The following is a 23,640-nucleotide window of genomic DNA, read 5'->3' as shown; positions in this document are numbered from 1 at the left end:
TCCATCGGCCATGTCTAACCTCCTCTCGTTTGAAGCGAGCAGATTCGTCGAGATGAGCCCAAAAAACGAGCGCGAAATATCCGCGTAAAAGGGAAAGTAGTTGGGGGGAAAATTATTCTCGAAACTCATTTTGAAATAGAATCGTCGCCGTGCTTGGGGGATATCTCGCGATGGCCTCAGGTGAGTGGAGAAGGCGGCGGCGGCGGCAGGAACTGGTGGCCGCGCAAATGGGCGACTGGGTCGGCTACTGGGCCACTCACTGGGAGCAGCAGAAGCAGCAGCAGCAGACGAGAGAAGCTGCAGAAGCCCTTTCCTCGCTCCGGATGAGCTCGCAGTTTGCGAAACGTTGCGCAGCTTGGCGACTCGGGGCGCGCTTCTGGCCACTGCGCCCACGTTATAATGTCGCTAGAATTGCCCCGCGTGTGTCTCCGAGCGTTGTGTTGGGGCAGGCGGGAGGGCACGGCCACAGTGCACGGCTACACGTGGACTGTTTGTTCGTGTTGTGTTTCATTGGGGGATTCTTTTTTAAAGTCTGGCCGTGAATATTACCATTTTAATTCTGGAGTGGGTTTATACAAAATTATTACAACACTCAGTGTGCGCTGAATGTAAACTAAAGTGCTGCGGTGTTCATAATTGAGATTTGTATTTATCAGTGCCACCACTGGGTTATAACCCAGTTTGGTGAATTTTCTTAAATGGGATATTTTAAATCTACCAAGGAAACAACTGGCAAAAACAACCTCAGCAATTTAATTTCCTCCCAATCTCGGAGTCTGAAGTCCTGTCCTTGTTTCTCCACGCACTCGCAGGTTGGCGACTTACGGTGCGACATACAGCACACGTACATACAGCAACCATACATACAGCAAACATACATACAGCAAACATACATACAGCAAACATACAAACAGCAAACATACATACAGCAAACATACATACAGCAAACATACATACAGCAAACATACATACAGCAAACATACATACAGCAAACATACATACAGCAAACATACATACAGCAAACATACATACAGCAAACATACATACAGCAAACATACAAACAGCAAACATACACACAGCAAACATACACACAGCAAACATACACACAGCAAACATACACACAGCAAACATACACACAGCAAACATACATACAGCAAACATACATACAGCAAACATACAAACAGCAAACATACACACAGCAAACATACACACAGCAAACATACACACAGCAAACATACACACAGCAAACATACACACAGCAAACATACATACAGCAAACATACAAACAGCAAACATACACACAGCAAACATACACACAGCAAACATACACACAGCAAACATACACACAGCAAACATACATACAGCAAACATACATACAGCAAACATACATACAGCAAACATACAAACAGCAAACATACAAACAGCAAACATACATACAGCAAACATACAAACAGCAAACATACATACAGCAAACATACATACAGCAAACATACAAACAGCAAACATACACACAGCAAACATACACACAGCAAACATACACACAGCAAACATACATACAGCAAACATACACACAACAAACATACATACAGCAAACATACATACAGCAAACATACAAACAGCAAACATACACACAGCAAACATACACACAGCAAACATACACACAGCAAACATACATACAGCAAACATACAAACAGCAAACATACATACAGCAAACATACATACAGCAAACATACATACAGCAAACATACATACAGCAAACATACACACAGCAAACAGCACACGTACACACAGCAACCATACATACAGCAAACATACAAACAGCAAAAAAATACTTCCCTTGGTAATGGTGACAGTGGCTTCCTGCCCGCCTTTGCCCTCCACATTTTGGGTAACGTCACTGAAAAACCTGTAGCCCATCATATATTTAGCATTTCCATTCCAGAGGCATCCACCCTCCTGAATGGAAACTGCTCATGCGCCCTCGTCATAAATGTGGCGCTCCAAACGACCCAAACAATTACCGCCCTATCTCAATCTGCCCCCCCCCAACCCTCCCAATCAAATGTTGTTCGTGTATCGAAGTGTGCTGTTTAGTTTTTGAGAACACATTGGGATGCGGAGCGGTGGTGGCGCGCACACGTGTCAATGTGTTATCCAGCAGTTTGTGCTGTGAAACTCCCAGTGGGCGTCCAGACGCCACACTCTGGCTCGCCAGGAGCAGGAAGTCCAGCAGGTGAAATCGTCGCTCTCAGTTTCCATCTGTATGTGGACAGTGTTGCCCCCTCGCATGCGGCGGTTTGCTCTGGCTGCTCCACTTTCCTCCCACTTGTCTAAAAACGCGTTCATCGGCTGAAAATGCCTTGAAACAAGGATTCAATGCAGGACCCTCCTTAAAAAGTGTCCGACTACTCGGTGTGGCGTTCCTGGATAAATGAGTACATTTAGAGAACGTGTAGGCACATGTATTTCATTGTGAGGCACGATGGACATTACAGCATTGTCGGCGTGCCGAATCCTAAAGCTTGAGGGACTTTCGTTGCAGATGGAGCCCTGTACATGTGCCGGTTGTGTAACCAGTTCTCACCCAACAAGACCCGACTCCTGTCACACGTGACCGAGTGCCACCCAGGAGAAGATGAGCCTCCTGGCACCATCGTCATTCTTCTCCAGCCTCTGTCCGAAGCCGGAGTTGCGAATTCTGGGCAGCTGGGTAGGCTTAAGCATTATTGCAATCGATACAATAAGCAGCATCGTATTAATGCTTAAAATTTAAATTTCAGTGAATATATCGTACAATAACAGCTCTTTAGAGTGTAAAAGTGGTTGCAATTTTCTTTTAACTAATCAGATAAGTCAAAAGTTACTCTGCAGTAATTGGGAGTGGTGTGGCTTGTCTCTGGATTTACAGAGGTGAAGAAAAAGAGGGGACGGCCTAAAGGGTCACGCAAGAAGTCCAGCGTTGATGCTTCAGATGCCTCCGAGGTTGATGACAATACGAAGGCTAAGACCCACTCTGAAAAGAGTAATCCTGCAAGCACTGTAGGAACAGAAGAGCTCCAGGTTTACATTGACTGTGGTGGTGAAGGGGGCCCAGTAAACAACAACCCAGACGGAGAGCCCGAGCCTGAAGAGCAAGTGGCTCACGACCAAATGAATTGTGGGAAATGCCGGCGCAGATTCTCCAATCAACGTCAGCTGAGAAAGCATCGCTGCATGCCACTTGCGGGCGAGGACAGAGATGATGTAGAGGAGAGGAGGGAGAAAGGTAAAGGCTGCTCTCTACTATAACGTGTTTGTGTTTTATTATAATAGGGTGTTATTCCACTTTTAACATACTTGTTACTTGATCGAGTATAGTACTCTGCTAAGAAGCAGCATGGTTCTTCTTGTTATGATGCAGGTGCCTCTATGCCTGCAGACGTGGCAGACTCTGGAGAACGAAATGAGCAACATAACATCAAAGGAGACACGGAACAAGCAGAGCCAGCGAACATTCAGAATGTAGTGCACGAAGACTCGACTGCACTTACCGAGGAGAGCAATGCGCCTGCTGGCTTGCTGCTGATGCCCCAGGAGGCCGTATCAGGTGCGACTCGGACTTGTATCTTGTGCCCTTTTACAGACGGAATGGTCATTTTTTTTAATGTTGTAATTTGACAAGAGGATAAACTGCTGGATTTATTGGGTTTACTTGACTCATATTAGTTTCTTTACTTTTTAGTACTACCGAAATTAGACAACCATTTTATTATACTGTGTTCTATTATATTAAGAAACTGCATTGGCAGTGGTGCACAAGCACAATAAATAAACAAATCCACTTTCACCACTCGAGCTACCTTGCAACAGAAACTCTTATTCATCCATGAACAACACTTTGTATTATAGTTTCAAAACATCTGGGAGCTATGGTGAACATGTTGATCATCTATTGAGGCCTCAACAGCTCATACCCACTGCCCCCTGATGTACTTGCAGGGCAGTGCAAAAGGGGAGACGTAAAGGGGGATAGTACTACATATAAAAGCAATGTCGATGAAGAACATGAGTATAATTATGTTGGGCACAAAAACCACGTTATGCTCACCGCATCACTGTCATTGCAGAGGAGCAAGCTTATTTTTGGAGATGGAAAAAGCAATAGTCTGCATTGTAGTGAAGTAACCGTGTTGTTGAAATGCCATTATTGCCAAAAAATGGATGCAGCAAGGACCGTGCCAGCACCTGGCCCAGAGGAGTCAGCTGACATGGTGATGCAGCCTGCCGCCATGGAAGCTGCCAAGGAACGAGGCTTCCAGGAGTACTCCATCTCACAGCTCTGCACCGGACAAAACAACATCACGAGGCAAGTGCCTCGCAGCACAATGAACACGTTTTGGTCCATATGCTTATACTGCCTATACAGGAATCCCACGCTATACATAAGGGATGTGTTCCTGGGAAATGCTGCTTCACTCGAAATTACTTGAAGTAAACTCTAATATCCCACAGATGTTGTTAAAATCAGGGGTTGCGTATCGAGTCAACATTTCTAGAATACAATGTGTGACTAAATGTCATGAAGTGTACAAAAAAGCACATTATAAGTTAACATACATTATATCTCATCATGAATAATAAGATAAAATGTACCGGAGATAGTTGAAGAGCTTGCTGGCCGGGCCCTCTTGGGGTGAGCAGTGGTGGAGTTCTGCAGACAAAGGGGCAGGATGTGTGTGTAGCCAGTAGAGGTGTTAATACCTCGAGTTATACTCAGTGTGAGGAAGAACACGTGTTGGCCTGTGTTGTGCCCAGTGTGAGTAATAAAGAAGAAGTACCCTCTACACGACGTGTCGTGGAAGTCGCTCATTACACGGTTAAAACATACGCGCTATCCCCAATCTGCTCCACACTTCCGCTGCAGGGCAAACAGTCTGAAGATCTTCTCGTGCGAGTACTGTGGAAAGGTCTTCAAGTTTAAGTATTCGCTGCAGGTCCATCTGCGTGTCCACACCCAGGAGAAGCCGTATAAGTGCCCTGACTGTGACTATGCCAGTGCCATCAAGGTAACTGAAGTTTACCACCAAATCATTCAAAATCCAGTTCATTAATGAAGCCTCCATTTTGTTGGAGAATTTTACTTTACAAGAAAAATCTTCGCACAGAAAGCTCACAAACACACGCACTGTGACATATGCAAGTTAAAACAGAGGCAAGTGCGTGAACATACACCCACAGACATGCGTTTTATAGCATGTGTAGAAATGCTACATATTGTAAATACAAATGTTTATTTGTTAATCTTGGCCAAAACAACTAAACAAATCAGCTATAGCAGTAAGCTGTGTTTGCGGTATTTGAATTTTCTACGTGTGAAGTGACCTCTGCCAGACAGACTGGAGGTATGTTATAATTCCTGAGCATAACGATAAGTAGACTTTTAGAGTTCTCTTAAAAACCTACGATGAGTGACATTGATCGTTTGCCGATGGCGTGCGCAGGCCAACTTGGTGGTGCACATTCGCAAGCACACGGGCGAAGCCTTCAGCTGTGAGAAGTGTCCCTTTACCTGCCGCAACCGAGGACACCTGCGCGTGCACATGGAGCGCGTGCACCAGCGGGTGAAGCACGCCTGCTCCTTCTGCAGGATGCGGTATGTGGATGTAAACTAAAAACAAACTTTTATTTGACCAGGTGAGGCCCACTGAGCTCTATAGCTCTTTTTCAGAAGCAACTTGGCCACAAATGATAGCCAAAGGAAGTGGCTTATCGTGTTAAAGTTTATAGCAGCCAAATACTCTTAATGCGTGTTTATAAATGTGGAGGGAAAAACCGGAGGACCCGGAGAAAAATTCACACGACCACAGGGAGAACATGCAAACTCCAAATGTACAGGCATTAGGGTCGGGTTCGATCCCACGACCTTTTGTATACCAGGCAAGGTAGCTAACATCTCCTAGCCACTGATATTTTAGAACAATGTAGATGTAACACGCTGTGTGACATGAATACACTCTTTTTATGCATGTCAGCTTTTAGAAGTGTTTTTCGTTTAACGTTTGAGTGGCCCACGACCATATATCCGCGAGCTGCATGAAATCATTCTGCTTGCGAGCCATAGCTTCCCCATCCCTGAATTCTGCGCTTCGAATGTGAAGGATAACATTCAGGTTAGTGATGACAGTAGTGATGACAACAATTGTTGTGCACGGCAGCTACACCGAAGTGAAGAACTTGCTGAAGCACCTGGAGCAGACCCACGACCAGCAGGATGAAAAGGTGCGCGTGGCTTATGCCGAGCTGAGGTTGCGCACGCGCGAGGGCCGGCGCCAGCTGCTCTACACGTGCCCCGTGTGCGGCCACGCCTTCAAGACGCAGTACGCCCGCGACCAGCACCGGCTCACCCACGCCGAGCCCGGCGTGCACCACACGCTCTCGTGCCACCTCTGCAGCTACGCGGCATCCCGCCTGTCGGTGCTCAAGGCCCACGTGCACAGGCAAGTGGCCGTCCCTCTCCTTTAAGCCACGTTGTTGCCGTCTGCGATCAAAGAGGCAAAGTGCAGCCCTGCAATAACCTGCTTTCTCCCACTGCTGGCGGAAGGGTTGCCATTGGAAGGAATTTTTGGGTCACTCTTCTACACTGGGCAAGATTCTTGAAAGAGATGGGAATGCCCCCATTTTACCCGACCACACGCGACCTGCTGATAGACAAATTGGTGTGCCCATTTATACTGCTGGGTGGGCAGAGATGGGAGGATTTAGGAAACTTGGACATTGTTACAACTGCCATGCCAGCAGACTGAATCGAACCAGCAACTACTGGATTACAAGTCCTCTTTACATAATCATTACTTCACAAAGCACCTCCATGAGACATAGGAAACATGAATAAGATGCTGTAACATATATCTTTCCGAGTTCTGCTTTATGTGTTGATGTTAACTGTTTTCTAACAAAAGGATATTAAGCAGCATTTAGATACTACGGCTTATTTTACATACTTTAATGTAGTTTTTGCGTTGGCCATTTTGCGATATCCTTGTGCACAGCATAAATATCGATGTTATCGTATCAATTGTGTCGATTTAACTTTGGACACCCGTGACATTCATCAATAATTTTCTCTGAACGTGGCAGGCACCGCATGGTGTACACGTGCGCGGTTTGCACCTGTAAGTTTGTGAGCGCGGCCTGGCTCCAATCGCACCTGGCCAAGCAGCATGCCGATGATCCACGCTTCGCGTCCGACGCCCTCTTCGACGAATCCCTCGGTCGGAGCTTCTACCTCGTGGAGCCTGGCATCGGTGAGGATTCGGCCGATGCCGAGCAGCCTGACACCAGGGATCAAAAGGACGACCAGACGCTAATTCAGGACCCTCGAACGTCGCTCTACAATGCAGCGGACGGCGAAAAGCTCGGCCAGGATGGCGACGGGGCATTGCTGTTGAACGTTGGCTTACAGACGAGCGGGGAGAACGATCACCTGCAGAGCAAAGCAGACCTGGAGTGCTGCGAGGCTGCAGCGACGAGCAGCAGTGACCTGGAGCCAGGTTCATCCGTTGTGGGACCTGAGTCTGAATGTTTGAGCATGGCCAAGGACATTGATGGCGCACAAGAGGGGTTGTCCGCTTTTGATTTGATCTTCAGTGAGCTGCCGAAGAGGTCCCTCAGCCGCGCTGTGTACGAGAAGCTGAGACGAGAGTTCGGAGACCTGGAATGTGAACATTGTGGTATGCTCACCGGTCATAACATCTTGTCACTTCATAGCCTCACCATACTCATTTTATGCGGAATTATGGTTGTGTGTGATTTAGCATTTTCTGTACTTAAAAGTGTGTACATTTGCATCAAACATTCAAAAAAACTGGAACTAGAGAAAAAAATGCGTCCTGTTAACATAAGGCATCGATCGTTTATTTACATTAATTACAAAATCCTTTGTGCTAATGTTTTATTACTCGAATTTTATCCCGATTCTTGCTATATATCGTGACATTTTATATGAATAAACACCGTGTGAATAGGACTTGAACAAGTAATTATTTTTATAATTCGAAATGTATTTGTTATGTTTTCTGTACCGCCCACCTATGCAGGGAAGCTCTTCTGGTACCAGGGCATGTTGGACATGCACATGCGGACACACACGCGCGAGCACCCCTACGTTTGCACGCAGTGCGACTACTCATCCGCCACCAAGAACGGGCTCAAGCGGCACGAGACGCTCAAGCACGGCCAGCAGCAAATGAGCTGCAGTGAGCCTGGCTGCACCTTCGCCACAGCCGACAAGTACAAGCTGCAGGGACACGTACAGAGACGGCACTCCGCGAATGTGAGTCGCCTCACCTTCTTGCCCCTGGATCCACGCGAATGTCGTGGTGCTTGTTGTCATCGGCGCTTTCGCGCTCTGCCTACAGCATTGTATTGCATGTGCATGGCCAGCCAAGTGCAGGCTGGTCTGCAAAGGCATTAGAAGTTGTTGGCAGGGAATGTGCAAACATAACCCCCACCCCCACTGCAGTGTTGATAAAGACGTTTATTTTTTTTAGAAATGATCTCGGATATAGTTTCTGTTTATTCCACATATCGTTCATGGGTACATTTTTGTGATCTGAGCTCACAGATTGCACCACAATTAAAATAAGCATGGAGTTTAAGCTACACAACGGACACCAGATGGTTGTGAAAGCAGAGTTGATAGATAAACATTTCCACATTTTTCCCGTGACACATTTAAAAGCTTCACATTAGGTTTTAAGCACTCATAGTAGTTACACCAAGCAGTGAATCTTGATATTACTTATGCTGCATCACATTGGCTGCAGGGCTTTGCACAGTGGCTGTGAAGTACGTGACGTCAGGATGAACGGCTCGTGGCCTCTCCCCACGAGCCGACCCCCCCGTGTCACAAGATTGAGGTTAGGTGGGGTCTGCCGACAGGGCAGCTGAGGTGTGCTGCTTCTGTGCAAAGACTCCACACAATGCAATACAACCCCTATTCTCTATACATGTGCTGCCTTGCAGTGTTACCATAACAATCCATGCACCATGTATTACATTTGTACACGTGTACAACCCTATTGTCAATCCACTGCTGAAGGAGGACCTCTACGCGGCTGTGCAGGTCATGGGGGCCGTTTGGAGTTACTTCGTGCAGAGATTAAACAACTCGCGTGCTCCTCATTAATTCTCTATTCGTGCCCCATAGACCCGGAATCCCATTGCTTCAACAATGTCCTTGGTGTCCCATCTAAATCACAACTTGATGCTGAGCTGTCGATTATTTAGAACTTCACTTGTAATTGCATTGGACTGGTATATTCTTGTTTATTTACCAAAAAGTACAATAATCACCCTATATATGTTTCACTAACTTAATTATAATTTTACTATGATCATACTAAAAATAATCTGCTGGAGCGGACTTAAGCGACAGGAAATGCATTAATGAACATTGATTCATGTTGTAGAATATTTTACATTTTTCATGTAACTATTGTCTTTCATTTCCGTTTGTTTCATTACTGTACTTCATTTTTAATATTTTGCTTTGCCATTTTGGTGACCCAGGTCACTCTTGCAAATAAGACTTCTATCTTATGAGTTGTCACTGCCTGGATAAACAAACTTTAATTGACCATCCTCAGCCTTGCTGGTCCGTGCAGGTTGAAGGGGTGGGGAGCCTAGCAATAGAAGCCCACCACGGAACCCAGGAAATCCTAGGGACAACAACCTAATGTGTGCGTGGTGGTCGCACATCCAAACTCTGTCCAGGCTCAAAACATACTTAGCTTCTGCAATCTGATGAGACATGCACGCACCATTGACGATCTGATTCTTGGTAGTCAAAGGTTTTTGTTAAAGTCGCCACTGTTGTGTGTTACGATCTTGTGCCTGTGCTGCAGAAGGAGCATTTGTACCAGTGCCCGGCTTGTAACAAAACCCACACTGATGGGCGGGCATTCAAGAGCCACATATTTAGGCAGCACCCAGGTGAGTGTTATGTATGCATTCTACAGCAAAATCCTTTGCTGTGTACATGTGTGCAAACGTGTCGATAGGCCACGTAAACTACCAGTTCATTTTTTAAGTGTATCAGCCCTGGTTGAAAACAACTTTATCAGTTGGAAGCATACTACCATGAATGACCACACTATAAACATCTCCGCAGTGATTCTATGGATTGTCACGATTCAGGGTTAAGATTCAATTCATTAATCAATAATTGTGTTATTTTTAATGTTTTGTTTGTATGACATTTATAATTAGTTATTTCTTATTCTAGCTTGTTCCTTCCATTAGCCTAAAGGAGTGAGAATCAGAATCTTTATTTAGACTGGAGGAATCCGATGAACTATGAAGCTCTTTTTCACATGTTCAGTGAAATTTGGACATGTTTAATTTGCTAAATCTATGAATCAATTTATAGATGCATGATGTGATACTTGTACCGTGAGCATAAGGGACATTTATTGTGCCCAAGTAGTGACTGTGTGACTGTATTTTGTGTACGGCCATGAATGTACGCCACGTGCACACACACGGATACGCACAGAGGTGCCAGCAAGCAGCATCGCGAAGCTGCTTGGCAAGCCGGTGCAGATGAAGGGACTGATCGGAAAGCGCGCCATCAAATGCCCATACTGCGACAAGCACTTCCACAAAGCCAGCACTGACCTGCAGCGCCACATCTGGTCCCACGAAGGTACGTTGTTGTCCTTTGACCCAGGCATCTGAGCAAGTACCCTACAACTTATAGAGCTCTGTATTGTTTACTCACACTGCTGCTGGAACACGGGAACTCTGAAGGACCCCTCTATATGGAATTTGGCCTACTTTTCCTCGTTGGCGAGACTTATTAGAAGAGATGGGAGTAGCCACACTTTACCTTACCACACACAATCTGCCAATAGACTTTCGTGTGCCCATTCGTACTGCTTGGCGGACATGGGTGGGGAAGGGGTAGGGCGGCGGATTTAAAAAAGAAAACTCTCCTTTTTCAAACTGCCATGCCGGGAGATCAAATTGATCAAGCGATTTCTAGATTGCAAGTCCAGTGTGATCGCCATTATACCGCAGCAGCAACCCTTTTATATAGCTGCAGTCTTATAACCATGCAGGTTTCTACAGCATTGCAGGGACTTTGACGTATTAGTATAAACACCCAGAGTTGACAGAATGAGCCTTAGCCGTTATCTGCTCATTTTGAGCATTATTAAGTGGTCTGCTGCGTGATTTGTTCATTTGCACATCCCAGGCCTGAAGCCGTTCAAGTGCTCCAAATGTCCCTATGCCACTGGCAACAAGAGCAATCTGACGTCGCACATGAACACACACAGCATGGAGAAAACCCATCTGTGCGACATCTGCGGCAAGAAGTTCAAGACCAAGGGAAACCTGGCCAACCACAAACATCTGCACTCGCAGAAAGGTAGACACCGTCAGAATGTCTGGCTACAATTGCCAGTGCAACTCCCATCAGCTTTTGTAGTGTGACTATGTTAGTGGTGTCTACTGTGTAATTTTTATATGTAATGACCTCTCGGACTCTGTAGATTAATTAAGTACTATATCTCCATTGTTTGGGTCTGAAGGACCCTATAAGCAATATTGTATATATTCTCACAAATTAATTACTGATCCCTATATGTAATAAGTTATTGTATTTCAGAAGGTCATGCAAGAGCCTTTATCATGTGTACCAAAGACATCATGATGCAGGGTCTCCTGGATGCAGGGTTAACATTGGTTGTGCCTCTTGTGAATGAAGACCACTGTGTGTTGCCCATATTGTGTGTTGGTCAGACAAACAATTCAAGTGCCTGCTGTGCGACTTTTCGGCGTCGGTGAAGTCCAAGCTAACCCGACACATGGAACAGCATTCCAGCTCGAAGGTGACCACTCCCGCCATGAGCACGAGCACCCACAACAAATAACGTTCATGATCCGCACAATACAGATCACAGCTTGCGTCGGGTCACGACACAACAGCAATGTTTCTCTGGCTAAAGTGTTTGTGTCTGGTAGAACCACTCATTCCCTCTGCGTTGGTTTTCAGCCTTTCCGGTGCGAGCACTGCAGCTACTCGTGCAACCAGGTGAGCTCCCTCAAGAGACACCACCACAAAAAGCACCCAGACCTGGACTACACGAACCCTGCCAAGAGCAACCAGAGCCAGCACCAGCTGCTGAGTCCAGGTGAGAGATCAGCAGCAATTATTTTTTGACTCTGTATAATAGGCTTTTAAAACTATATTTTTCCCGGTGGGACGCGTAATAAAATGTCCGTGTGCAGTTGGGTCGCGTAACATCTTATGCCATGTGTACAGACGTTATAATGCCACGTGACATCATGACATCTGTACCTCTTGTCTCGTGCTCATCTAACCTGTATCTCGTGTCTATACCTCTTTCATCTCTCCCTTATGTATGTTGCTTTCATCTCGCTCATCTATATCAGCGGGACTTTCCCAAGTGCACGTGGCCCGCAGGGCGCCAGTTGAAGAACCCTGATTCATACAATTGTGTGAATCTGGTTCAATAATCATTTACATGTATTTGTAAGGCGCCTTCCACTGTCTCTTGGTTGTTGTAATCTTCACTTTAGCACAAGCATGTGTGGTGTTTTTGTTGTCACAGGTGGGGTGAAGTGCCCCATCTGCGACTATGTTTACCATACCAAATGGGAGCTGAACCGCCACTTTAAGACTCGCCACAACCTAAAGCTGCTCCAGACACCTGAGATGCGAGGTTTGGAGCAGGTAAGGCGTTTCAACAAAAATCTACCTCGCGGCCATCGTTACTGCTCAGTCTGAACTTGTATACGTGTCTGCGTAATATCCAAAAAGTCATACGTCCTTGAAGTCTTACAATGTTGAATTTAACATAGTTGTTCTTTCGTAAAGTGCTGGCGCATTGTTAACCTGCAATGATGCTCTTCACTAAAGGGCTCAATTTCTTCAGCTGTAGTCCTTGCAAGCGTTCACAAGACAGCTTTGCATGAATACCACCAGGTGCAGGAATCATCGCGAATTGAACTGAAAATTAACGGAGTAGATCGGGAAACACAACTGCGGGAGGTCGCTATCACTGGCGTTTAATAGCGCTGTGACGCTTGGGGTTTGTGACGCATCAGATGATGGTAAAATGGCCTTCTGCTCTGGTGCTCGCAGGAGCATGCCCTGGTGCTGTCAGTGGACACCGCCAGCCACATGGAGGAGTTGGAGGAAGCACGCAGCACGGAGACCGCGGTGGCCGCCTTGCAGGACCTTCGCTACACGATAGAGAGCGGTGGGTGGTAACACCAGTCCATGCTTACTTACCATCTCTTAGGCTAGAGCAGTAGCTTGCCGTAGTATATCACAATTCGAATCAATTAAATCTGCCATTACCCGTTAAGATGTTGACATGAAAAAAACATGGTCAAGCTTACTCTAACGTCACTGCCCAGATTACACTGCTTTCCATGGAGCAGCGGTGTGTTGAGCAACTCCTGCATTGTCTTCAATATTGCTCAATCCAGATAAATATCCCAATTTACCAGTGGAGGCATCGTATCGTTACAACCCATACCACACTGCCGAAACTCATCCAAACCTACGCAATCTCACACTTTCACTCGCACCACTTGGTGTGTTCATCCTTCACGTCAGAGCTCTTACGACTAAAGTGCTCGCTGATGCTCATTCTCATTCACAACACAAGATACTTAACACGGCACACGCATGACCGCAAACAAGATTCTCATCATGATTCCTCCCACCAGAAATCTGTGTAGCTGGGAATGCCAAGGCAGGTCCTCCGAAGTCTCTCACCTCACCTGTGCCCCACATTGATCTCTGCTCAACAGGCCCCCACACCAAAACCCTGTAAAAAAACCTGTAAACACCATGAGGATCTCCCCAGCCATAAGTTCAAACTTCCTATAGTCGTTGCATCTCCTAGCTGCCTTTGTCCTCCTGGAAAGCTGCCGGTCGGCTGTGCTGTCAAGCTCCAGATGCTGCCACTCTTTCTCAACTGAGCTTAGTTGACCTTTTATACTTTCCAGGCAGTGAGACTACCACCCCATTGGCTCATTACCCCCATCTGTTTTGCTAGGATTGACTCCTTTTGCATGGGTTATCAGACCCAATTGGTACTTCAGCACTTAAGAGGCCAATAATTATATCAATAACTCACATCAGAACTGATCCTTCAACCTATCTGAATGCAAGCTAATCTATTCCTGACTCAGTGCCTATGTCTGATAATCAGCAACAAATGAGATGCCACATTTCCAATACTGCTGCTACAATTGTCAGGTGTGGATAGTTTATAGATCTGTGGGACAGTCATCATTAACTTCGTGACACTGAATTACTGAACTGTGGTGCAACTACTTATACTCCTGGGATTTGAGGAATCTGCTTCACCAGATCAAATCATAACAATGAGTTTCTTCAAACTAGGACCCATATCTAACAGTCTAAGCATGGCATCTCTGTGGAGCCATGATCAACAGCTACATTGGCATTCTGGGGGTAGTGCACCGCTACCCCTGATTAGATCAAGAAATTGGCCGCGGCAAAGCACTGCAGTGGGGTGGGTGCCCCGCACCAGAGGATGGCTGCTGCGCCCTTGGCCGGGAGCTGATAATTACCGGTGACTTAAACTGGAACAATCCCCACAACTGAAGCCTTCGCGCTGATACATTCAATCTTTCCAAACTCATCTGCTCACCAAGGCGGCTTAACTTGAACAATCAATATGGTTCAATGCTCCTGAAAAGTTTGTGAAAGTGGGTATCCGGGGAAGCCACCTTAGCGATTCAATCATATTTGGTATCACTCAGCTACCAACACTCGGACATAAAATACTATTTCTTGAATTATTTTGATCATCAGGTCTTTGCCCATGATATCGGCAATTCCGATGTATCCATTGGCTACGAGATCATCTCTACTCTGCATACAGCATGGTCTTTCTTTAGAAGGGCATTTCTCTTCATCGTTGATAAACATGCTCCATTGGAAACGTCAGGGAAACACCAGGCTCTGTGGTTTATCGCCCAACCCCCCATACGCAAAACCTGCAAGGGTTTACTGTATGTCTGTTTTATTAATATTAATTTGTGTAAGCACTTATTTCCTGCACCTCTGTATTCTGGTCCTCTGCACTGCCTGATCCTCTGTACCATCACTTTTATGCTCTTGTTCTCTGCTGCTACAGATCTCACTTGCAAACTAGCTGGGTACCTGGCTAAATGGTGCTTTCCGTGTAACAAATAAAACATTGGTTTTGTTTGTATGGAAAATGTCTGCAGTAGAGCAAGTGGGCGGGTCGGCTGTCAACCTCCTGCATCAGATCATCGAGTTGGGGTCGGACGTGACGCCTGGAACGGTGATGGTGGAGGAGGCATGTACGGTCAGTACTTGCGCAACATTTCACACGTTGTTTTTTGCAATAACTCTTCAATTCGAGAACACTTTTCGCACAACGCGCCCGCTTTAACGTGGTTTCTGTGTGGCCGACGACAAACTATTTTCCTGAGCGGCACGGCTGAGCAGTGGGAATTCTGGGTATACAAAGGAATGATACAGTACGCAATGTGCGCTCATCCCAAATCTTTGTCCCACCATGGGATGACTGCAGATTGATTTTATAGTGCAACTGGAATTCAAATTTGCACTTTTTATCCCCATAATCTCTATACAGTAATTCCTTGCCTGATGTGTTTTTTCAATAAATGTAGCACTTTTCAGGAACTCATCTACTGCATAAAAAGAGGAATTGTCCTCCATCTGAAAATTGCCATTCCTCAAATATCACGGCAGATTCTTAACTCATGCCTGCCACATGTCTCATGGCGGCAGGGCTATGAAGTGCAGCACATGGTCATTTCATCGGCCGTCGAGGCCGCTGTGGAGGCGGTGACCATGTACAGCCAGGGTGAGCCATCGTCCGAGTTCATCGTCTACGTGCAGGAGGACGCCGCGCCCGGGCAGCCCGAGATGGTCAATACCGAGGAGACGGAAGTGGTGGAGACGGTGGAGATGGCAGAAACGTTGATGGAGACGTTGATGGAGACGGAAGAGACGACGGAAATGGAAGAGACGGTGGAGACGGTCGAAACAGAACTCGCAGGCGGGGAGACGGAGCAGCAGGGATAGCAGTTCCCTTGCCTGTGCCACTGGGTGGGCGACGACCTTCAGTGCTGGCATGAGGCTGGGTGAGCACCAACAATCTCCAGTAGTTAATTGAAAATTAAAAAAAAAACTATTTAAGCAGTTAACTCTGGCTCACCATCTTCAGCCGTGGTCAATCCACTTCTGGACAAATGCCTCAAAGTCGTCATCCCTCACGAGTACTGGTTAAATATCATGAAAAAGCAAAAGGTAGGACTGCTGGCATGAGACCAATGCAAACTCTAAGCCCAACCAACCCTGCAAATAAATGTGATGGAATGCCACACAACCGCTATTTTGTCATTCATTCTTACATAATACTTTGCATTTATAACATTTAATTTAATATATGCATTTGTTTTTATTTTAAAAAAATTTAGTTTGAATTGTGATCAGGTGTTAACTCTTTAACCTATGTGCCTGTATTTGTGCTGTCAAAATATGCAAAGCAATGTGATGGTGGAATTATATTTATGTTGAACATTATACATTTTGTACAAAATATACAATAACGTGAAAAACACAAGATAGCATTAAAATGAAGACAATTACATTGTGCTTTCTTTCCTTTTGGAATCTGCTCAAACGTACAGTATATTGGCCTTGTAACCTTCTCATTGCGACTGCTGTGCTATGACGCAGCTTTGCAACTGCTTGCTTATGCTATTGGAGGAAGAACCTCCACTGTAGAGCCCCACTGACAAATTTGGCCTATTCCACAAGAGTACCTACACTTTACCCCACCAGACGTGACCTGTAATTGACTTAACTGTGGTGCACCCATTTACATTGCTGGGTGGACAGGTGGGGCGGGAGGGGATTTACAAAACTTATCCCACCGTTTCAGCAGTCACGTCAAGAGATCTAACCATTGATTGGGCTTGCATATTCAGTTAGCTAACCATGACACCACGCAGCATCCCTCAGGCTCAGTCCCCATTCCTTTTTTTACGTGTACAAAAGAGGGGTGGGTGTGGGGGGAGATGTACAAATAATTTTCATCTCAAGCCTGCACATTCGGAATTTAGACTTGGGCCATCAACTGCCCCTCTGTGAGCCGCAGCAAGTTCTGCAAGATGCTCGTCTGTCCACAGCGCAAGTTCAGCGCGTATCGCTCGCGACGGCTCAGCTTGGCACCGAGCACGGGGTCTGCGAGCATGGCCGCATCTTCCTTTTGCACGGGGCCATATGCCGCCAGTGTGATGCGGATGCTTTCTGCCAACAGTGTCCGCCACATGGGGTGCAGCTCCACAATTGCCTCATTGGTCAGTGACTCGTCAGCTGCATCGTCCTCCTCCCACCCCTCGTTCTCCTGGTAGTCCTGCAACTCTTCCTCTGACATGCAGAGCACCTAGGTCACACACAGGCATACGGTCGCAGAAGTCCCATTATGTCCAGAGTATTTGTAGAATTAGGAAAGATGTGAGTGTCGAGCTGGTGTTTTAATTAGCAATTTACTGAAGCAAATGTGCTCTGCAAATTTGACGGATCTTGTAGCTACACGATTTGAGAGCAGTGGATGTGATTATTGAGGCACAGTATAGAAGCACATGTTTATAGACATTGTGGGCAGCCAATAAAATTGACATTTGGCTTAGAAAAGGACCTTGAGGGCTGCGTAGAGCTCTTCTTCGGTGAGGACTCCTTCGCGACCGATAACGAACGCTCCCTCCTCGCCCACCAGCAGCATGTCACACAGCACTTTCCATTTCTTCTCGACCAGCTGCTTCCTACTTTCTCCAAACACTGTTTGACCAGCACGTTTCACAATGGTGTTTAAATAACACAAGCGGATTACAAGAGCTACAGCAGTACACAATATGACGTGAAAAATATTTTATCTTGAAAGATTTTTGTAATGTGTTTATCGTCATCAAAACCATAAGAGCTTTGTAGCGTTACCAGTGATGTAAAACACTGGGCAGCACAGCTCGAAAATTAGCCGATGCCCATCAACATAGCTTCAGGTCTGTACGGGTATGATCTAAATCGTTCTTCCGAGCCAAAAGTTCAATTATTGCATGGTGTTGGTATGATCTAAATCGTCCTTCCGAGCCAAAAGTTCAATTATTGCATGGGGTTGGTATGATCTAAATCGTCCTTCCGAGCCAAAAGTCAATTATTGCATGGGGTTGTGGTATGATCTAAATCGTCCTTCCGAGCCAAAAGTTCAATTATTGCATGTGGTTGGTATGATCTAAATCGTCCTTCCGAGCCAAAAGTTCAATTATTGCATGGGGTTGGTATGATCTAAATCCGAACAATGAAATAGTCTGTACCCTGCAGTGCGGCCTTATATAGTGTCGTCATCTGGATTTCTGCCGCATCATTGTTGTTGGCAGGGTGAGGCTCCACGAATCCATACATGTGCAGCAGCTGCCAGTTAGCCAGGTCGCCGTATGTGTTATACACCTCTTCCCCCTTGGCTATAGGGCGTGTCGATATCATCTTCAGGCAGTCCTGCACACAAGACAAAACAAACAAGCGTAACTATTCAACACAATTCAATATTATTGTTTTATTTACGTGACTTGACCGAAAGACGCAAGAGTATTCAATACAAATTAGAAGATGGCGATAACATGTGTGAGCAAAGAAAATGTGTAAACGTCTTGATTGAATTCAATGCTTGAAAAATGTGAGGTGCAGGCTCCTGCTAGGTCACACACCTTGGTGAATTCCAGATTGGCGTTGTGGTTTGACACGTGGTTGAGGATATCTGCCATTGGAACCATAATGGGTGGATTTGGATCTTTTTCATCCTCATCTTCTTCCTCCAGAGGTTCCTGGAAACTGCATTATAAAGACTCCATGTTAAAAAGTGCAATACTGCTCTCAATCTCACACTCTGCAATGTTTATGCTCAGCATGTAACTATGCATCGATTTGTCAATCACAATAGTTTCCTATGCTCACAATACACGCAGAGAATCGTGTAGTTATGTTGTTATTGGTTCCTGTACACTCGGCAGCCACTGCTAATTATCTATGTATCGCAATAGGGGGGGAGGGAGTTGGGGAATAATCTTAAATCGAAGTGCAATTTGTTAAATCGCAAGGGAAGCACATTGTTAAATAGCTACTTTCTGCAATTAACACCATTCTGCAACTCTTCCACACCTGTAGGCCATGACAAAGGCGACCATGCGCTTGTAAAGGTTCAGTGTGTGTTGTTTGCTGTCGAAGAGCGTAGGGTGGGCGGCCAGGAAGGGCTGCACCACGGAGTTGAACTCAAGCTCGATGTTTTCCAGGTCCAAGTGCACAGCCTCAGGCACACCCGTCCCACGCAGCAAACGTTTTCTCTCCTCCTCCGGCCTAGCGATATGCAGTGTGGTGAATTTAGGAAACATGGAGATCTATTTTCGTGTTTTAACTGTACAAATTATTAAGAATGATTAAGACATTTTCATCTTCAAAAGTAAATGGGCTTGGACAGGACACCACCAGACAGAATGATGACCGATGGACAAGACAGAGTCGTAACCAAAGGATATAACATGACCAAGAGGATGACCACTACAGAGATGGAGCATTGAGAGCAGTTTATGTGCAGGAGATGGCTGGTAGCAGCAATGGACCATGAGGGATGACAAGAACACTGGCTGGTGAAATAATTAACCTTTTGGAAGATTAAAAAATTTATAGTTATGGCTTAATGTGCATCAATACTTTCAATGTAATTGTACAATGATAATGTGAATTGCAAATTTTAACCAATCATAAAAACCATATACTTATGGAAAGATATTTAAACAGCTTCAATGGGTGCCACATAGCCTTACGTGGCTTGGGGTCTCGCCAATCAGCTCTGCAAACTCACCAAAACATGGGCAGGTCAAGCTGATCAGGTTCAGGGCAGAGAGCGAGGTAGGGTTTCCATCGCGAGTTTGGACAGGTGAACTCGTACATTAGTGCCACAATCAGTGCCACCCAGCCAGACTGGCTCTTCAAAGAGGCAGCCTCTGCAGATGGAAAACACAAGCATCCATTTAATAACTATTTAATATGATCCCATTAAACGTCTCAAAGGGTGAGAGTGCTTGGAATAATGAATGGTTGTGAAATGCAGATCACAGTATTCATGGGCAGTTTTCATGAATCTCCAACAATGGCTTTTATTTGCCTAGTTGCTTGTACTGGGTTTTAAAAAAGTGCCAATGTTGTGCAAGTTGGTAATTTTGGGCCCTGCATGAAATGCGTTTTTATTATGAACTAGCTGTTTTGCCCGTCCAAGGATGGGTGTATATTGCAGTAAATCTGAAATATGCAATAGAAAAATAGTTCAGCTCATGATTATTGAGGGGGTGGGGTTGCCCATGTGGAGTGACGTCACCCGCTAATGATTATTGGGGAGGGGTGCGGCATGTGGAGTGACGTCACCCCCTCACGGTTGTGGAGGGGAGGGGTGCAGCATGTGGAGTGCACGACCTTGTGCGTTAGTGTAAATTTTGCAAAAATGCACCCACTCATGAATATTAATGAGGGGGTGGGGTGGGCCTCATGTGGAGTGACATCGCGGGGGGGTAGGCCTCGTGGAGTGACGTCACGTGCGGGCCACACACATTCTTGGCTTATTATAGTAGTAATTTGAAAGGCACAACAACAAAAAATCCCACTTAATAACTTACGCACCTTTTTCAAGGACCTGGCTGATGGAGGTAGTCATAGAGCTGAGCAACGCATCTCGGGGCACAGAAAACAGCACCTCTCCTTCAGAGATATTCTCCACTGCCTGCAGGCCATAGCGGTCCACCAAGCCATCCTCACTTAGAACCACCTGCAAAAAAGTATTCATCATGGCCTCCGTCAGCAACGTTATCACCATTGTAATGCAGAAGCATGATCGAGCACACTCGCTGAACTTACTGAAACATTTTGGCTGGGTTGGTAACATTCCTCCAACTCTCAAAACAGCATTCTTCTCTGGAAAATATATCTAACAGCAGTTCTCAAATTCCAGTTATAATAACGCTGCTGTTGTCCAACATTTGCTTGCTCACCAATAGTATCCTTTAAACTGCTATGGTGCAATGCTGATGGATGTTAAGACCAACTCCAGAAATGTGTGGAGTTGTGACAAGGAAACATTTTTGAGACAAACGTTCTCGTCAGCAACACCTCGATATCCTACTCACGAGGGGGAACCTGCTTAGCAGCACTGTTCCACTCTTCCCACATTAACCTTGGACGCCATGGTGGCGAGATGCTAACTACCTCGCCTGGTATACTGGAGGGCGTGGGGTCAATTCCGACCCAGACGTCTGTATAGGTAATCCTCAGTTTACGCGCTTTTGTGCTACGCCATTTTGGAATAACACGCGCTTTGTATTTAGACATTTTATTGACATGCGTGAGGTAATTTTCGGAATATCATCCGCAACGCGACATAGCCACCCAGGCCTGGCACCGTTGCCAACAGCCAGTGCGGTACAATAACTTGAGTGTACAATCTACAGCATCTCACGGCGTGTACACCAGCGCTCTTGCCTTTGTCTCCACAACGCAAATCAGGCGAAGTTACAAGTGTAGGGGACACCAAATGGAGAAGAAATGTTATGCAGCGCTACTAAAGATTTATGAAATAGAACACAGGTGCTGAGAGAAATTAGAAAGAGAACATGTTGTGAAGGGATCATTAAGAACACGGGTGGCCGGATGTCTAATATCCGGAGAGGAACAGGTGGTAAAGGGATAACTAATGAGAGGGCACTGAAGCAAGAGAACACAGAGAGGTTAAGAATGAAGGACCGAGAGAGATAAAAGGGGAGCGTCGCTGGAAATCGGCCTATTAATATGCAGGGATAATATAGGCGATTATGTCTGCGACTGAAACTCCCTCCTTTACCATTATTTCTTATGAGAAAATTGCTTTTGACATACACGATTTTGAGATGCGTGTGTTTTTCTAGGAACGCATCTATCACGTATGTCAAGGAGTGCCTGTATATTTCGAGTTTGCATGTTCTCCCCGTGGTTGTGTGGATTTTCTCCGGTTCCTCCGGCTTTTCCCTCCACATCTAGACACCTGCATTTAGAGTATTTGGCTACAATAAATGTCCACATGAGCTATCATTTGTGGTCAGGTCGCTTCTGAGAACGAGCTACATACCTTAGTGGGCCTTACCTGGTGAGAAATAAAATAGTTTAGTAACCCGATGCCTTCACAAGAACGGCGGACGCACCTTGGGGCTGAGCTCGAGGTTCACGCTGCTGCACCACGACTCGAATTCCTGCAAGATGTCATCCAGGCCGTGGCGACTCGCCTTCACAGTGCCCCCTGTTGCCACTTCATCGTCCACCTGGAAATGCAAATACTGTTAATCGATAACTGTTCTCAAGATTTCCTTTTAAACAAGGCAACAACACTTTGTCTAACGCAGTCTCCCAACTAGCAATCAATCAATTGCTCGTCTAAAAAAAGGGTCATTGCTCAAAACGTCGCCTGTTGTACGGTTCCTCTTTAGAGCAGAACTATTGACGAATGTGTCGAGATCAAATTGAAGGCAGAGCAGGGCGAGATGGGTCAGGGAAGAAAGAACAACACAGATTAGTGTGCAACACAAAACTCCACTGGCTGGGCTGCAAGGTGGCCAGGAGTACAGCAAAGCACTCAGTGTGTGTGGACCTTCTCTCTCTCTGTGTGTGTGTGGACCTTCTGAGCGTGGCTATCCGGTCTGCGTTATGAACCCGGTGAGCCGAATGCAACTCCCGGCCAGGGCGACCGCCAGCGGCGGCCTGACAGCGGCACCACTACCAGGGCCCTTCACCATCATCACCACCACCATCATCATCATCACCACCGCGTGGTCCACACACCACGGCCACTCGCGAAACGCGTGGGGGGAGGGTGCGGCCTCATCCAGCAGTGGACAGATCGAGGGCTGTGCACTAGGGTTGCACGACTGTCCCATGTTAAACTCTCAAAACATTGCAGCGCATACACCCAAAGCGGCCGTCACCATTACCAAAAACCATTCTCTATCCACTGTTATCCTACTGCCGCAGCTGAACCAAGTGCAAGCTGCGTGCAGACTCCATCCGCGATCAGCACGAGGCAAACGAGACGTCATGGCAACGCGCATTAATTACATGGCGCCACCAGCGTCGCAAATGAACGAGCGGTAGTTGTATGAACGCGCTCGCTGCTGCTGTGGTGCAACACGCGGGTGGCCGCCACCATCGACCACGTGCGGGGCGGGGGGGGCCCAGCAGCGACACCGTCGTGGACACCACCAGGACGGGCAATGGAGGCGCCTGGGGCCTCCTCCTCCTCCCACTCACCTTCACTCGCTTGCTGCGCGCGTGAGACATGGAGGCCGCGAGGTGAACTCGAGAGAGAGAAGATGGAGAAGAGAGAATCACGCCGTGGGCTGAGCGCTTCCAGCGGCTCGCGACCCTCAATGTGGCGGGGGGGGGGGCAAGGGGGAGGGTCACGTGGCGAGTGGGGGGGGTCACGTGGCCCGCGTCACGCACGCGAAGCGCGCTCGGCGATGCGGTGA

General features: G+C 46.5%; 2 protein-coding genes across 5 annotated transcripts; one reads left to right on the top strand and one right to left on the bottom strand.

The window, feature by feature from the left end:
* On the top strand, positions 1-16,690 carry ZFAT (zinc finger and AT-hook domain containing). 4 transcript variants are annotated; one of them, XM_078868438.1, is made up of 19 exons: positions 1-180; positions 2,543-2,710; positions 2,909-3,265; positions 3,419-3,586; positions 4,207-4,345; positions 4,904-5,045; positions 5,481-5,632; positions 6,195-6,476; positions 7,117-7,709; positions 8,076-8,311; positions 9,885-9,972; positions 10,535-10,684; positions 11,237-11,410; positions 11,785-11,873; positions 12,038-12,176; positions 12,618-12,739; positions 13,151-13,268; positions 15,280-15,380; positions 15,791-16,690. In XM_078868438.1, exons 1-19 carry the CDS (start codon positions 171-173, stop codon positions 16,124-16,126), a joined length of 3,564 nt encoding a protein of 1,187 aa, XP_078724564.1. In that variant the 5' UTR covers positions 1-170; the 3' UTR covers positions 16,127-16,690. The 4 variants fall into 4 exon arrangements, with proteins under 4 accessions (XP_078724564.1, XP_078724566.1, XP_078724563.1 ...); XM_078868440.1 differs by having other exon boundaries at positions 3,401-3,586; positions 15,830-16,690; XM_078868437.1 differs by having other exon boundaries at positions 3,401-3,586.
* On the bottom strand, positions 16,679-23,548 carry SETD6 (SET domain containing 6, protein lysine methyltransferase). The gene is made up of 9 exons (XM_078868450.1): positions 23,423-23,548; positions 22,324-22,440; positions 20,774-20,918; positions 19,962-20,103; positions 19,262-19,456; positions 18,811-18,934; positions 18,421-18,601; positions 17,748-17,887; positions 16,679-17,492 (listed from the first exon to the last, which is right to left on the bottom strand). Exons 1-9 carry the CDS (start codon positions 23,450-23,452, stop codon positions 17,166-17,168), a joined length of 1,401 nt encoding a protein of 466 aa, XP_078724576.1. The 5' UTR covers positions 23,453-23,548; the 3' UTR covers positions 16,679-17,165.
* Positions 23,549-23,640: the final 92 nt, after the last annotated feature.

The sequence above is a fragment of the Lampetra fluviatilis genome, chromosome 26 (genome assembly GCF_964198595.1).
Source record: "Lampetra fluviatilis chromosome 26, kcLamFluv1.1, whole genome shotgun sequence".
Classification (NCBI taxonomy): Eukaryota; Metazoa; Chordata; class Hyperoartia; order Petromyzontiformes; family Petromyzontidae; genus Lampetra; species Lampetra fluviatilis.
The sequence above is the reverse complement of the archived record's forward strand: the minus strand, read 5'-3'. Positions and strand labels throughout refer to the sequence as shown.

Bases quoted from the DNA above. Each gene is read 5' to 3' on its own strand.
- ZFAT (XM_078868437.1), top strand. The intron at 11,411-11,784 runs GTAGACACCGTC...TGTGTTGGTCAG, and splicing joins ACATCTGCACTCGCAGAAAG to ACAAACAATTCAAGTGCCTG. The intron at 15,381-15,790 runs GTCAGTACTTGC...ATATCACGGCAG, and splicing joins TGGTGGAGGAGGCATGTACG to ATTCTTAACTCATGCCTGCC.
- SETD6 (XM_078868450.1), bottom strand. From the start codon at position 23,452: ATGTCTCACGCGCGCAGCAAGCGAGTGAAG. The intron at 20,919-22,323 runs GTGCGTCCGCCG...ACTTTTTTGCAG, and splicing joins ACCTCGAGCTCAGCCCCAAG to GTGGTTCTAAGTGAGGATGG. The intron at 18,935-19,261 runs GTGTGGAAGAGT...TTTATAATGCAG, and splicing joins GCCTTTGTCATGGCCTACAG to TTTCCAGGAACCTCTGGAGG.